The sequence below is a fragment of the Chlamydotis macqueenii genome, chromosome 15 (assembly GCF_036417535.1).
Source record: "Chlamydotis macqueenii isolate bChlMac1 chromosome 15, bChlMac1.mat, whole genome shotgun sequence".
NCBI classification, from domain to species: Eukaryota; Metazoa; Chordata; class Aves; order Otidiformes; family Otididae; genus Chlamydotis; species Chlamydotis macqueenii.
The window spans coordinates 6,738,773-6,753,506 of record NC_141570.1 but is presented as its reverse complement, the minus strand read 5'-3'; the positions used below and the strand labels follow the sequence as shown (position 1 = coordinate 6,753,506).

Below are 14,734 nucleotides of genomic sequence, written 5' to 3'. Positions count from 1 at the left end.
GAGCCCAGCCAAGCAGGTACCTGCCCAGGGGACAGCCAGCACCCCGCTCACCCCGCCTGGCCCGGGCACCTCAGGCTCACTGCCAGTGATGGCACACAGGTGGCATCGGGCAGACCTCACCGCCCTGGGTCCTCCCCTGGTTAACCAGGGTCTGGGTGGAGGATGCGCCTACGGACACCCAGATCTAATTCTTGAAAATATGTTTGGCTTCAGTCCTTCCCAAGCACCAGGCATATATAAACACATACCCACATAAATACAGGATATAAATACAGCCCCTGGCAGCAACAGCAATCTCATACGCAGATCTTCAATAGTTCTTCCCATCTGTGGATCCAGCAGGAGAAAGACATTGCAGAACTTCAGGGACTATTTTGAAAAGGGGAAAGATTATCTTTTCCCACTGTTGTCTGCATTCGTCTGGTGCACAAACCTTTTTAATTATGATATAACAGGATCATCCTCACTACTCTGACTATAAAGAACAGGCACTGCTTTTGTGCGCACAGAGACATCAGTGAAGTAGAAGCTTTATTTACAGGATGAAATTCCTCCTTCAAAAAGTGCTAGAGATAAACCAAAGGAATATTAATGCAACATCATGAATACCAAATGCATGAAATTCTAACTCAATAAAAGGCAGACAGCTGGGTATTCTGATAAAAATGGACCTTTATTTTTCAATTCTTCCTTTCATTACCTGGATTCTATGTTTGTCAGAGCAACAAAATATAGTTTCTTTGATACGCAGCAAATCTGAAAACAATCCTGCAAGTAGCACGACACAAAAACTCCCACAAAAAAGGGAAAGCTATAAAATTTGAGAGGCGACGAGGCTTTCAGAAGTGCCAGTTTCCCAGTGCAATGGCTGGAAGGGTGGCCTGGCCTGGCGGCAGTTCAATCATTTTGTAACGAAGGACAAATACTTTCAACATCCTGAGAAAGAGGGCGGGGGGGAAGGGGGGCACGGCTCCCTTGCTTTCCCTCCTCCTGCTATTCTTTCTCCTCCCTCCCCCCACCCCTTGGATTTTCAATAGCCCTTTAGTGTTTCCATCAAAGGCTTTTACCATTCATCCTCCCTTCTGGTGCCTGCCTTCCACCTGTCTATCCATCACAGCCCTAACCCAGGTCCTTTTTTTTTTTTTTTCCCCCTTTGCTATTTTTCACGCGGTGGGATTTGTTTATAAGCTTCTGTATTACCTAAACTCGAGGGGAGGAGGCTGCTGGGAGGAAAGTGAGAAAGCAGGATTAAGGAGTAATAATTCAGCTTCCTTGCATTTCCATCTGAACGGTCATAAAATGTGCAAATCCTGTTCCTGGGAATTTCATGTCAGAGACCTTCCCTGCAACTGCCCTTCCCGTGCCCCCTCTCTCTCTGCCTCTCAGGCAAAAACAAGGGTTGAGAAAGATGCTTATAACTCCACGGACAGCAAAGGCCACGTCATGTGCTCCAGTGGGGAGAAGGCTCTTGCCAGCACGTGTGCAGGGCAGACACTCCAGATGCGGCCGTAAACTAGAGATGAGGGAGTGGGAGGCAGCAGGGATTGAACCTGACAGGACGAGAGGAGTAAGCAGGGAAAGGTCGTTTAATACGACAGCTCCCAACACCCCCAGCTATAATTAATTAGCTTGGGTAAAAAATGAAAATAAACTCACTTTCCAGGCTTGTTCGCTCTGTAAGAAAATGATACAGAAATTATATGTGATTCAGATCCCATCAGCTTGAAGAGTTCCTATCTCTTTTTTATCTACCATCACAAGGCACCAAAATAGACATGGGCCAGCTTTCTAGACCCCAGAGATCCACCAACAACCCATCTTTGATCCAACTGCAAGACAGAAGAAGGACCACTGCTGTGTACAGGTCAATGAAGCTTTGCCATTGATTCGAGCAGAGGCCAATGTGGCTGGATGTGGCCTCTGTGCACCCTCGCTACCTGACCAAACTCATTCAGAACAGCAAGAAGTGCTAAAAAAGGAAGTGGCCCTTAACCTGTCCCCAGCCCTAGTGAACCCACAAATCTTTTCTTGGTGGAACTTCTTGTCATGTCTGCTGGACCTGGCAACAGCTGGCAGCTTTCCTCCACTTATGGACTCATCTTGGAGATATTGAGGATCACCCAACAGGTAGCACATGTCAAAATAAGTTCCTTTGATTGATAGTTATTTATTATTTTTAAATAAAATGAGAAGAGATTGAATGGGTTGCCCATCAGCAGCTCAGTTCTTTGTTTGACAACATCTTGGACAGTTTGACCATACATATGACAACACAAAATAAATTTCACTTGCTTGCAGTAGCAGTTTGCTATAAACAGTCCATCGAGGATTCACGGTTCTAGCAGCAGTGGGATATATGAAATGAGAAGCCCTTTCATCCTTAAACTGCTCTGCAGTCTGGTCGAGATGATGAAAGTCGTAGTTTCTAAGGCCAGAGGAGAGCAGGAGTTCATTCAGCCCGTTCAACTGTGCTAGGAGGAGGCGTGCAAATTGGGTCCGAAGACGAGCGGAGGCTCAGAGAAACAGCAGCAGCCCTTGGTTTTGCAGAAGAGTCAAAAAGAAATCCTTAATGATGCTTTGCAGGCTGGAGGGGAGCAGCATTTCCATCAACTAAATGATCTCAACTCTTTGGCTTCCCTGAGGGCACTGCACCAGGACAGACTGCGATCGCTCACACCAGTCACTCTCAGACGTTTGTGTTCTTCCCACCCACCAGCAGCCTCGAACCTGAGCGTGTCTTTGGCACAGCAGGTGGTATCCTTAATCCCACGGAGGGCCAGCCCGGAGGGGAGATTAGCAGAAGAATTTGTTTTCATTAAAATCCAACCTACCATTACCATCCTATCTGATGGTGAGGGTTTAAAACGCGCATGTCCAGCTATTCTAGCAGCTCTGTTTCTGCAGGGAAAGGGCAGATCAGCAACCTGCCTCTTCACTTTCTAACGTCTTTCTTTCTTTTAATCAACAAGTAACCAAGACAGACACAGCGAGGAATGTTAGATGTACCTCCCTCTAGAGAATTTTGCCAGCAAGGCCAATGGAATTGGGATTTTGCCTTTATTTTGTTTCTTTTGACCATGGAACTGGTTTGATTTTCCTCCCAGAGCAATTTTTTTTATGGGCTCGTGGAAAAAAAAAAAACAAAACACAAAACAGAAAGAGACATACAAATAAACACTAATACGTGCAGGAAAAATACAAACCTTAGCACCATGCACTCCCCTCATTATTAGACAAAGGTTGGGAAGGGTTCACAAGTGTAAAATGCTCATGTGAATTATGAGATTACTGCTCAGTTTTCTTTCAAGTCGTGGGCTGGAAACAGATGGTGGCTGTAGCATTTATGACGGCACAACATGTTACTGCAAGCCTAGCCATCTCTCTCTCTCTCTCCTCAAAAATGCAGCTGCAAGGAAAGTTGTGGAAAATCACATTAATAGTCTCTTCCACCACACAGTTTTCCAGCCCTTCATCCCTGGCCAGCACACGGACAGAGCCATCTTGTATCCCAATAAGAATACTCTCCTAATCCCTGTCCTGAATAGTTACCACTGACTGGCTTATTTAACAGCTAGTTAAAATGTGGTGTTTGTTAGCATCATAAAAAAACCTCCAGAAAGCAGGTTCTTAAGGTCAGAGCAGATGCCATGTGACCCCAAGCGCTCCATAAGGGAAATGCTCAGAAAGAAGCAATCAGACCGTCCTTCAGCTGTTTATTATTTAAACACTCAGTTCAGGCCAAGCAGGTTGATTTATAGAGAAGCAGAAAGAGAGATACAACATTTGCAAAAGCATCTTTGTGACTTAGAGTCCAAATCTCACTTTCAAATATGAGTAGAAACTTTCACAAGGGCAACCGCTTCCAGTGATAAGTTTAGAAGTTTCTAGGTGCCTAAAGGTACAAAGAGCAACTAGCCTGATATTTAAATATCTCATCAGCATTTAAGAAAAAAATGCTCAAGCTTCACTACACATCAGTCCTGATGCAAATGTGTTGCTGCCTAAAATACATTTAAACGTACAGCAAAGCTGTCCTTACAATCGGAGCGAAATACAAGAGCTGGGGGGGCGGACGCACCCCCCGAGGTAGAGGACAGCAAGGTACCCAGCATGCGTGCAACACCCTGCACGTGACAGAGGTGCACCCAGCACCCGCTAGCGCTAACATGGGGACAGCACGTCTGGACTTGAAACCCTGAGCTGCGCCTGCGGCACAGCTCCTCAGCTCTCTCGTCACCTTTGAGGGGCCACACCACAAAACTCTTTAAATAGTAGAAAACTGTTTCCTGTCATCTACAGGATCTCTGGGTGCTTTACAAACACGAAACATTCCTGTTTCACAGCACTTCCAAGAGCATCAACTCACTAATAGTAAATCCAGTAGCTTGGGATCCAGGTCCTTGTCCAAAATCAGAATTTTAGGATTACTTCTTCAGTTGAGTTAATTAAGGGTCTGACAAATATTAATTTTCCAGACAAGTGTCACTGGTAAATCTGAGTATCCACTTTGCTATTCTCACTTTGCTGGCCTCACTACCTGACTGAGAACGTCTGCACCAACTTTACTGTGTCCATCCTTGGTCATTCAACGTGTTCCTGCTGTCCCTCCCTGCAGCTAGATCTATGCAATGCAGTATTTCTCCATCCTAGGGTGCAAAACAGGGCAACTGAAAAAAAAGGTAAACTTTTACCATTCCCTCATCACTTTTTGGAGCTAGACCAGGAGGTTGCTACAGAAATTCAACAGCGTACACACCTGAAACTTTACAAAGGCTTTTCCCAGAGGTAGAATCTTTCTGAGTGATATGACCATACCCATCCGCTGCGTACATATCATAACTGAAAAAGCCCTGAGACCTTTCCTCTAAGATACAGAAGGTGTCTTTTTTCCTTTTTTTTCCTTCTGGAAAGCTCATCCTGCAGAATTCATTAGTATCCTATGCAACAATGTACTTCCTGTAAGTAATGAGCTATAAAGTGTATTAGAAGTTTCCACTTCTGGTTTTATCTTTTCCTGATCTAGCCTGAAAACTCTTTTGAAGTTGCTCAAAGTGTTCTTCATGTATGCTTGTTTTAGGAAATACCAGATCACTATTGGCAAACTTCTCCTTAATTAAGCGAGATAAAGGAATCAAGATTATATGAGCTGCTTAATTTCCCACCTTTTTAAGGTACTATTTTAAGATTACTTTTTTTTTTCACTCGCCTTAGAAAAGGAACATGCTGAAGAAAATAAGGAAGGAGGAGACCTCAGAGGCTCAGAGAGGGCAGGCATTGCTATGGGCTTTCTAGTGGAGCTGAGCTTGCTGATAGAAAGCCACTGAACAGTGAAAGCTTTCCCTCAGTCCTATGGAATAGTTGACTGAAAGGCTGCAATTCTGAAACTAGCGTCACTCCAGGCAATGCATAAAAGGAAAAGACTAAGTCTACACTGTGTTAGCACAGTAGGCTCTTCAGGGCCTCAGCTTAGCAAGCCAACTCAGATCATGCCGAACTTTAAGCACCAGTAACTTCAAAGAAACATTTCGCATGCCTTCAGTTCAGCTTTCCACTGACTCTCTTGCTGAATCACAACTTAGGGGGACGCAGGGAGCTAATGGGAAACATTTGCACTTGCTAACCCCGGCTGCAAGGTCCCAAAACCCCCATTAGATAGGCAGACATCGCCTAACCATTCTGGATCGGCCAGCAGGCTCTTCACAACAAATGGATACAAGCTGTTAGGCAAGCTCTTCTGAAGCATAGGTAAGAAAAACAGATATCCCTGAATAAATAGTGACGACTGGATTTGTGGCAATCAGTAAAGTATGAAAGCTGAGCACTAACTTGCAGGACTCATACATGGCCTGTTAAAGAAACCATTCTATCTGTAATAAATTGATTCTGTCACTTTTTCTGGGGAAACTCATTGCAGTCAAAGGAGAATTCAGATCCTGAAGATGTATTTGAGTAGCTTCCTGGCTCCAAGGAGACCTCTGAGCAGCTTATTTCACTGTAAGTGAGTTTGGACCAAGAAGGGTCTTCACTCCTAAATGTATGAGCACAGAGCACCCAGTTTGGTTGGGAACTTGCTGCCAAGTACATACCAGGTCTCCTCAACCACATCACGCAGCATGAGACCCTCCCCTGCATGAGGGACATGCAGGCATGAGGGAAACATCATCTTCCCCTCAAGGCAAGGGGGAAAGGGAGAAACTGCAGTGCTTGGTGGCAGCTAGGGAGGATGCACCTTCAGGCAGGACCGTTTGGGCACGAGGAGGCATATCTTGGCTTCCCAGAAGTGCTGCCGCATCTCTCCCTCCTTCTCTGGCCCCGCACAGCAGGCACAGGTGGGCAACAGGCTCCAGCAGAACAGGGCCCATAGCAGAAAATCTGGCTCTTGACATTTCCCTGGTCTTCAGCTTAAAGCAGCACCGCCTTTATACAGAAAAGACACATAAAATCAAAGTGCTAAGGAAAAGGCAAAGCATGGCTGGAATAAGGATCCCCATGTGAAACATCAGGCTGTCCCAGCAGGGATCGGGGCACACAACAGGCACTCAAAAAGCCACTGCTGGGAAACACCCACACCAAATAGCAGAAAGCTAACCTGGGGTTGGGGTGCCACTACGTACGAAAGGAAGGCAACACTCTCGGCGACATGCCTGGGTCAAAATTACTCTCTCTGTAGAACACAGACAGAGGGGGTTTGAAGCCAACTGACGTTTATTGTAAGTCTTGTAAAAAACTAGTTAAAATTGGATGCCCAAATCCCTTAGACTGCTGAAAAAAAAATGACAACCAGGGATGTCCAGCAACTCTAGAAGGCTCTCGACGCTTCACTGAGGTCTACAAGTTTGAGTTCATCCCCAAAGGGAGCTGAGGCTGCTCAGCACTTCACCCACAGGCCCTCTGTGAACGGAGTCATCTTTCTTGTGGTCAAACAGGGGATATCTTGAATTTATGTCTTGCTTTTCCCCTTGTGAGCAAACAAAACAATTTCTATGAGTAATTCTACCCGCTAATTGCCAAGGAAAAGTCTGGTAACAAATGCTTTGCATTTTTGACAGGTCAGAGGCTTCCCTAAACAAAGTTGCTGTTTTATGTTTTCCAATAGCACATGTTCACATCCGGGGACCTCGGCAAATTCCAGTGTGGATGAGTCTCTGTGGGAAATTGCTTTTCCAGATTTTCTTGTTTTAACCGCTCCAGGAAACGAGTCTATTTTTATGACAACAATAAATAGCAAAATACGAAACCATTATCTGCTTTGTGGCAAGACTTTCGGGTCAATTCTCAGGTAACCGTGAAGCCTCCAGTGAAGTCGATGGAGTTGTATCTATTTATGCAAGTCGGTGATCTGGGCAATTATGTAATTGGTTGATCAGTTACTAGAACATAGAGCTACCACTGGCCTAAGGAGTGCCCCATTTTCATACGTCTCAAAGTTCATCCAAGCCCTGATGTATCGATAAGTGAAGTATTCATGTATTATGGTCTGTAAAGATGATCATTAACTGCTGAAAAATTGAAGCATGAGCATTTCCTATGAAAACCTACTTTGTCACTGAATGATCATTATATGTAGTATAGTTCCTGAATTCTTTTTTCAGCTGTCAAATAAACCAGAGTGGGATTTTCAGAAGTGTTTTAAATGCTTTTCTTCTATTTATTTGTGATTGCTTTCAAGAACCAAGATGTTTTCAAAATCCCCAGGGGATTTCAAGCGCTTCAGGCTCAACTGCATCTCTGGGTGCTTCTCGGTTTTTGCATACCTAATCTTAACAGCTACTCTCAATTTCAAAGATGGACAGTAAAACCAACTGCCTTCATTATGCAAGATCAAAGATAGTATGTAGAGGCCAAAACACCAGGTCTGACCTTGGGATGATGAGTGTGCAACACTTGTTACAAACTTGGCTCCTTATTTCCCTGTTTGAGGAACTACTCCAGCCTTCATATGTGGATTTCTTTTCTGTTGAAGCACACAAGTCAGCCTTTCTTTGTGTATTTTTACCTAAGACCCTGGAAGACATTTAGCATGCACAAGTATCAGTTCAAACAGAATTTTTTAGATGCTAAAAACTCAAACCAAATCAGATTTGATGGCCTGCTAATGAGTCAAATATAATAATGACTGGATTCCCCTCTGGGGGAAGAAGTAACACTGGAAGAATTTGACACTGAAACCTTCACTGACAGGAATTCTATCACTAGGATGTTGCCAGAATTCCATCTATTGATTATGAACACAACTAAGAGTTAGCACTTCCTTAGTTTCAGATTGGGAACTACGTATTCTTGAGTTTACACCTAACTGAAAAGCTCACCAAACGTCACTCAAGAAACTAGCATACCAAAAACAAACATAGAGACAATATCCAAGGAAAACAGTACCTAACCTATGACTTGTTCTTTGATTTACAACTGTGATTGCAGGCCCCACCTCACAGTCATATGCCATAATAGGTAGCAGTTCAACAAGAACCAGCCGAAACTATTTACGTGTTGTAATGAGTGTGCTGAGCTACGTCAGCATGTAATTTAGCCTGATGCAGCAAATAATTAGAATGACTGAAGGGACAGGTAACATTCCACAACTGAAAAATTAACGACCAAGTTTTTGATCTTGTTAGTTTTATTTTCTAATTCTTTTTTTTTTGTTTCCCCAAACTAAAAGTCATGAAATTTCACATGAAATTTGCTCTCATTATTTTTTCCCATCTCATATTTGTCTGTTATGGGTATGACTGTGAGTTTTCAACTTATATTCTCTGAGGTACCCAAACAAACAATCTTAAATGGGCTGATTGGCATTAGTAATTGCAGTGCTGAATCCACCCACACCAGGAAAAGTACCTTCCCAAAACAGAACAAATACGTATTTCAAAATGGCAGCCTCCATGGCAGTAGAAAAGAGTGGAATTCTCCCAGTTGTTTTTCTAGTTGTGTACTCTAGTCTTGTTACTTCATCTTTGGGGTTGTTTACAACATACTTCAACACTCTAAGAGCACAAAGACTCCCACCCCACTACCGAGATCCTGTGTCAGGAGGGCACACCGTATTCAAAAAGAGCAATAAAGCATCAACTCTGCTCCATTTGCCTGAGGTCAATGGCATGTTTGTCCAAAGTTACGAGCATGCTTAGGCAGTAATTTAAAGAAGGGCAAACACAGGCATCTCTTAAAGTGCTTTTCCACATCAGAGCCTGGGAAAAAAATTCAGGATTGGGCCCACGATTAAAACAGTTCCCTTAGGAAATGTTACCCACCCCATAAAAGGAATGACTGACACTGAACTGAAGGGAAGTACAATGAAAATTGTCTACTGAATTATTGTAAATTCCCATAAAAATCTGAGTCTTGATTTGTTCTATGTGCACAATTTTCACTACAAGTCACAAAAGGTTGACTCCTTAGAGATGCAGGAAATGACTAGCTCGTGATAGCATAAAAGGCTGCATAATTGCATGGGCAGAAAGCTGGACTTCCATCAGTCACTACATTCTCTGGTGACATGGCAGTGGGTTTTGATCATGTATCCGGTGCACGATAATTAGGCAAAATGACTTACCCTCAATCTTTTCAGTATTTAGCTCTAAGGGTGCAAGGATTCATTCTTGGAAAGGAAAGATGGTCGTGTGATTTAGGGCACTGGATGAGCACTCAGATCTGAGTCCTATCCCTGGTTCTGCCATTGCCTTGCTGTGTGACCTTGCACAGTCATTTCTCCATGCCTCGGTCTCGCCTAAAATGGGATAACAATAGTTCTTTATTTCAGAGGAGATAGGAGTACAAACCAGTTCAAGGCTGTGCCGCAGAGATGCTACAGCAAAGAGGGGCACAGAAAAGCTCAGACATGGAATAATATCTAGCTATTAAAATGTGGGAAAACACACAGTAATTAAATGGAAAAAATAAATACACAACATATGCTGATTTTTTTCTCTCTGTTACCTGAAATTAAAGCAAATTTAAGTGGGATTCTTATGGGTTTGAATGATTTTTACCTGACTCTCTTTCTGAGATCTGCTAGTACTAGAAGCTGTGTATTAGACCCATCAAGAAAATTACTTCATTGAAAACCTCCATATTGTTTCCATTCTAAAGCAACCATGATCTCCAGCCCAAGAGAGGGTCAGATAAATATTCAGGGTAAGATTTTCAAAGCCATGGAAGGGGCCTACAAACATGATTTCCTTCAATTCACAATAAAATATGAGCATGCAAATCTGAGGTAGCTTTGAAAGTTCATCTTTGCTTTTGGGTACACTTTCAAATTAAATTATAAACGGGGCCACTGATCTTAATTGAACTGTCAGATGTCTGGAATAGCTTCAATGCCACTATTCCAGAGTTACGCTGTTGCTGGAATTGGCCAGAGCTTTAGCAGGGAGCCTTCAGTAATGCGTATTTCTCCAAATGCAAAGATGAATCGTTTTCTCTACACAAACATGTGCCTATACAACAGCATTTGTCCTTCATGTGGGGGGCAGTTATGGGCCTGCAGGCCTGGGAGACAGGATTTCGGGCCACATGCCTAGATATAGTAATTGATTTGGAGATAAACAGATCAAAGGCTGGTCTGTCAGGCAGGAGTTAAGATATGTATGATGAGACAGATCCTAGGAGGGGAAAATAATTTCTGAGAGACAGAAACAGAGGGATGGGAAAGTCAGGCAGAGAATAGCTGGAAAGTAGACCACAGAAAGGCAACACCGGCCCGAAGAGGACAGTCAAAAGAACCTCACAGCTGGAATGTTGAAGCCCATTGGAGGGAGGAGACCCACGAGATGCTGTTACAAGCAGAGCAAAAAGCTTAAGCTCAAAGACACAGAAGTGCTGGAGCTGCCTAGGAACCTCCAGGGCTGGAAAGGAGCAACTGCCTGTAGTCATCGTGCACTGTCTAATAAAGCAGATGCCAAGAAGGATGGAGGACAGGAGAAAAGGAAAGCAAACTGGCACATAATCCTTGATTTCACTCAACAAAAGCAACTGAAGAGCAGTTCTGGAATAATGAAGCACAGAATTAAACATAATGAATTGACTAGACAATCAGCAATCATGCACCATATTATAACACTGAGATTCTTTTTGAACAGTCCACTACACGTACACCTTCTGACCAGAAAAGACCTCAAAAAGGATGAAATCAGACCAACTTCTGAATCTCTGGACAGAATAAGTGACTGCAGAATGTAAAACAGAAAAACATTTCACCCCCAAACCTCTACCTAGTATGTGTAAGGACAAAAACGACAAGGTGTTAAAGGATTGCATGGAAACGTGATTTACAACTACCATCTTCAACTCCTTCATTAAGTCCCCTACTAGCCCCCCGCCCCACAAATAGCAGAGATGTCAATCAGATATCTTGCGGCTCCAATTGCTCACACCCCTCCCTGTAACACTCCAAATGTTGCACTTCAAAAGTCCAGATGGAGTCCACCTCCAGTAGGCAGTAGAAGAAGATATGACACGGCATTCACAAATGCACAGAGAACTGTTTAATTTACAGCCACAATGGTGAAACAAACCATTTCAGAGCTTGGACATTCAAAGTTAAGTCTGACACTCATTCTTATATTCACTTATTGTGCTTAAGTATTAGAGAACACAGGATTACATTAACAGTACACGACAATCTGAGATCCCTGCAGGACCAAGCAGTGAAAGGGATGAGCAAGAATGAGGGACCAGCCCCTCAAGTGGTGTAAGCTGGTACAGCTCCATTGCAGGCAATGGAGTGATGGTGATTTACACCAGCTGAGGATATGGCCCTTGAAATGTCCAACTTAACTTTGAATTAATGTCTCCTGTGTCACAACCTCTAATGTTACTGTTCCTTCCGGTTGTATCTGCCACCTTGAAGAAGGACTAGTACCATAGCCTGTAACGTTCCAAAGGCTGGTGGGTCGTGTGTGATGCTCGCGTCATGACACTACTCCTCATGTTTTAAAACCCGTGGACTGGATCCTCATCTGATGTAAATTAGCTTAGGGGCGGCTGAAGTCAAAAACATTTGCCAATTTATACTAGCTGAGAATATAGCCCTGAGATTTTTGTGTTTTCTGCTGCATGCTGTATAAACACTGTGCTTGAGAACAAAGACTCATGTGCGTTTCGTTCCCGGTAACAAAATTAACTCAAGACTACAAGTCTCAAACAAACAACTACTGGAAAAGACTCCATTCAGTCTTCATTCTCTCCTGGTTTTCTGAATTTGGCATAAGACATTTATTTGCTGGCACCGATAAAATGCATGCCTCTCAGTTTGCTTTTTTTTTTTTTTCCAAGACTTTAATATAGGGCCAGACTCACTCGTGGTGTAAATCAGCAGAGCTCCATTATACTCAATGGAGTTACTCCAGGGAAGCTGGCCCACAGATCTGAACGCAACCTTCTTATGCCAGTGCAACCACAGGACTCTCAAAAAGTTGGTTTGCAAATGATTCCACTTAAGTGACTCTGACATCCTTTCATACTTGCACAGTGTCTGAGCGGGTCACATAATGCTTTTCAGCTACATGATTTTAATGGATATGGTTTTTTTTCATTAGATATCTTTTAGACAAAAAAAAAGGAACGGAGCAACATTATTGGCATCCCACTGAAACATAAATATATAAATTACATTTTATACACTTTTTTTAAACGCAGACACATACATTCATGTGCATAACATCGTGAACAGTACACTTAGTGGAAAACAAGCACAGACAATCTTAGTTAAATGTATTTCCAGTTTTGGTGCTCAACAAATACACTGGGAAAATGATCACAAAATAGAACGGTGACTAACTCTATCTCTGCATTAGCATCTGAAGCCACTAATGCCTGTTAGCTAACATTGCTTTGTTCGGTTGAATCTGGACATAGCTACAGGAACAGGAGGGGAATGTCTGAACGATATTTAAAGAAATCAAAAGGTTAAAAATCTCTCTCTTTTGTTGTTTTAAGGTTCTGCAGTTCATTCATATTTGAAGATACTTTTTCTTTGAGTGGAAACACTGTCTTCAAGACAAACTTTTTTGTCGTTCCAAACTAAGAAAACTCTTTCATGTCTTTGTAGATGTTTCACAAATAAAAGAATCCAGTAGTTCATTTTACATATCCAATGTGATAATCCAACTAAAACAAAGGGTACATAATCCAAACTACTGGGGTGGGGCAGCGATTTTGGCCAAGTGAGTAGCCATGTCATATCTGGCACAGCCCTAAATTTCCAAAGCAGTACAGAAGGATTTAGCCATGTGGCTCCCACTGCAATCCGCGGGAAACTGAACGTTTAATCCTTTGGCACTTTGAAAACACAGGAGCTGGTGCCAGAATATTTTATCTGCCCTGCTATAGTTAAAATAGATTTTGATGTTATTTGGGCTATTCTACTACAAAAATATGACCACAAAATGCTTTTTTTTTCTTTTTTCTTTTTTTTTTTTTTTGGTTCAAGAAAACATAGCAGGCTTTCTCAGGTATATAAAACTGTTAATTTTTAGATAAAAATACAAACTTCACCTTTACAAAAACACATATTTCTGTTGAATACACATAAAGCATAACATTTTACCAAAAATAAAGAATTTTAGGTTTTGTTCAAATATTTGCAGCAAGGTAGTTCCCATGCCACCATGACATTGTACAATGCAGATACAAGAACTTGTACATTTCACACAGCTCCAACATGTGAAATAAAAGTATCTGTATACTGATAAGAATGACAATTGCTAACACAATATCACTAGTAGGCAACTGGCAGAAGTCTTAAAGGAAAAAAAAAAAGGATTTTTGCATGGATATCCTATGATTTGTTTACGCACATCTCTCTTTTTTTCTCTTTTTTTTCTTTTTATGTAATGCTTTAAATTACGGGGGAGGTTGGGGAACATAAACCAAGAAACGTCTAGAAAATTATGCATAGGTATACCATTTTTATTTTAATACATCTCATTAGTTTGCATCCCACTAGGAGAAATACCATAATGTTTTGTGTTCTGCTTATTATTATACCAGTCTTTTATATGTGTTATTGGCAAATGTAGTCCAAGAGATAATAAAAAGCTAGGCAAAGAGTAAAAAGAAAACTTAATAATCACTTTATGGTGTAAAAAAAAAAAAAATCCACTTAAGGCTCCCCAGAAGGTCTTTTTTGTATAGACTTTTAAAACACCACCAAGCAAGGATGTATTGTTCTATAGTGTTTGCGTGGCATTTGATCATTTCATACATTCCTGCTTTTTTTGTGCCTGAAGTCCATCAGTGTCCATCCATCTTCATCAAGAACGCAGGCACATTTCTTGACGTAAAGCACCGTTGACTGCTCTGACAGAAATCCACTATTCACTTAGATTTTTGTCATGTTTTTGAGTACTTTTGGTATCCTCCATTCATTCAACTGTCTTTTTTTCTTTTCTATTTTTCTTTCTTTCATTTTTTTTTCTTTTTTGGACAGGGAAGCTTCCTATTGTTTCACAGAGTGCTACAATACTTGCTTTGATGTCACATTAAACAAATGTACATTGTCTCTTTGTTCTCATTAAGTGTTCTTTTGAGCCAGTTTTTTCACACAGGAGAACAAATAAAGTATACAGTCAATAAGCACCATACATAGTAGGTTCAGGAATGTAACAAACCATGTACATCCATGTCCCAGAGAGAAGTTTTTTTTCTAGCTTATTTTCACCTTACATCTGCAGGAGAGAAAAAAGATACAATAACTCTATGATTAGAATCAAAGGTCCTATCCTCTAAGTAG

At 41.9% G+C, this 14,734-nt stretch overlaps 1 protein-coding gene across 6 annotated transcripts in view; it reads right to left on the bottom strand.

The window, feature by feature from the left end:
- Window positions 1–654: 654 nt before the first annotated feature.
- PDGFA (platelet derived growth factor subunit A) overlaps window positions 655–14,734 on the bottom strand; it is a 36,605-nt gene continuing 22,525 nt past the window's right edge. For 4 of the 6 annotated variants that reach the window (XR_015260229.1, XR_015260230.1, XM_086759999.1 and 1 more), the window contains one exon: window positions 11,472–14,669. Coding sequence is in view for 2 of the 6 variants with exons in the window: in XM_086760000.1 (XP_086616126.1) it covers window positions 14,659–14,669 (11 nt within the window). In the remaining 4 variants the exon portion in view is untranslated. Of the gene's footprint in view, window positions 2,060–2,095; window positions 3,407–6,283; window positions 6,418–9,553; window positions 9,728–11,471; window positions 14,670–14,734 lie in introns of those variants that run through there. The other 2 variants (XR_015260228.1, XM_086759998.1) reach the window with 2 other exon arrangements.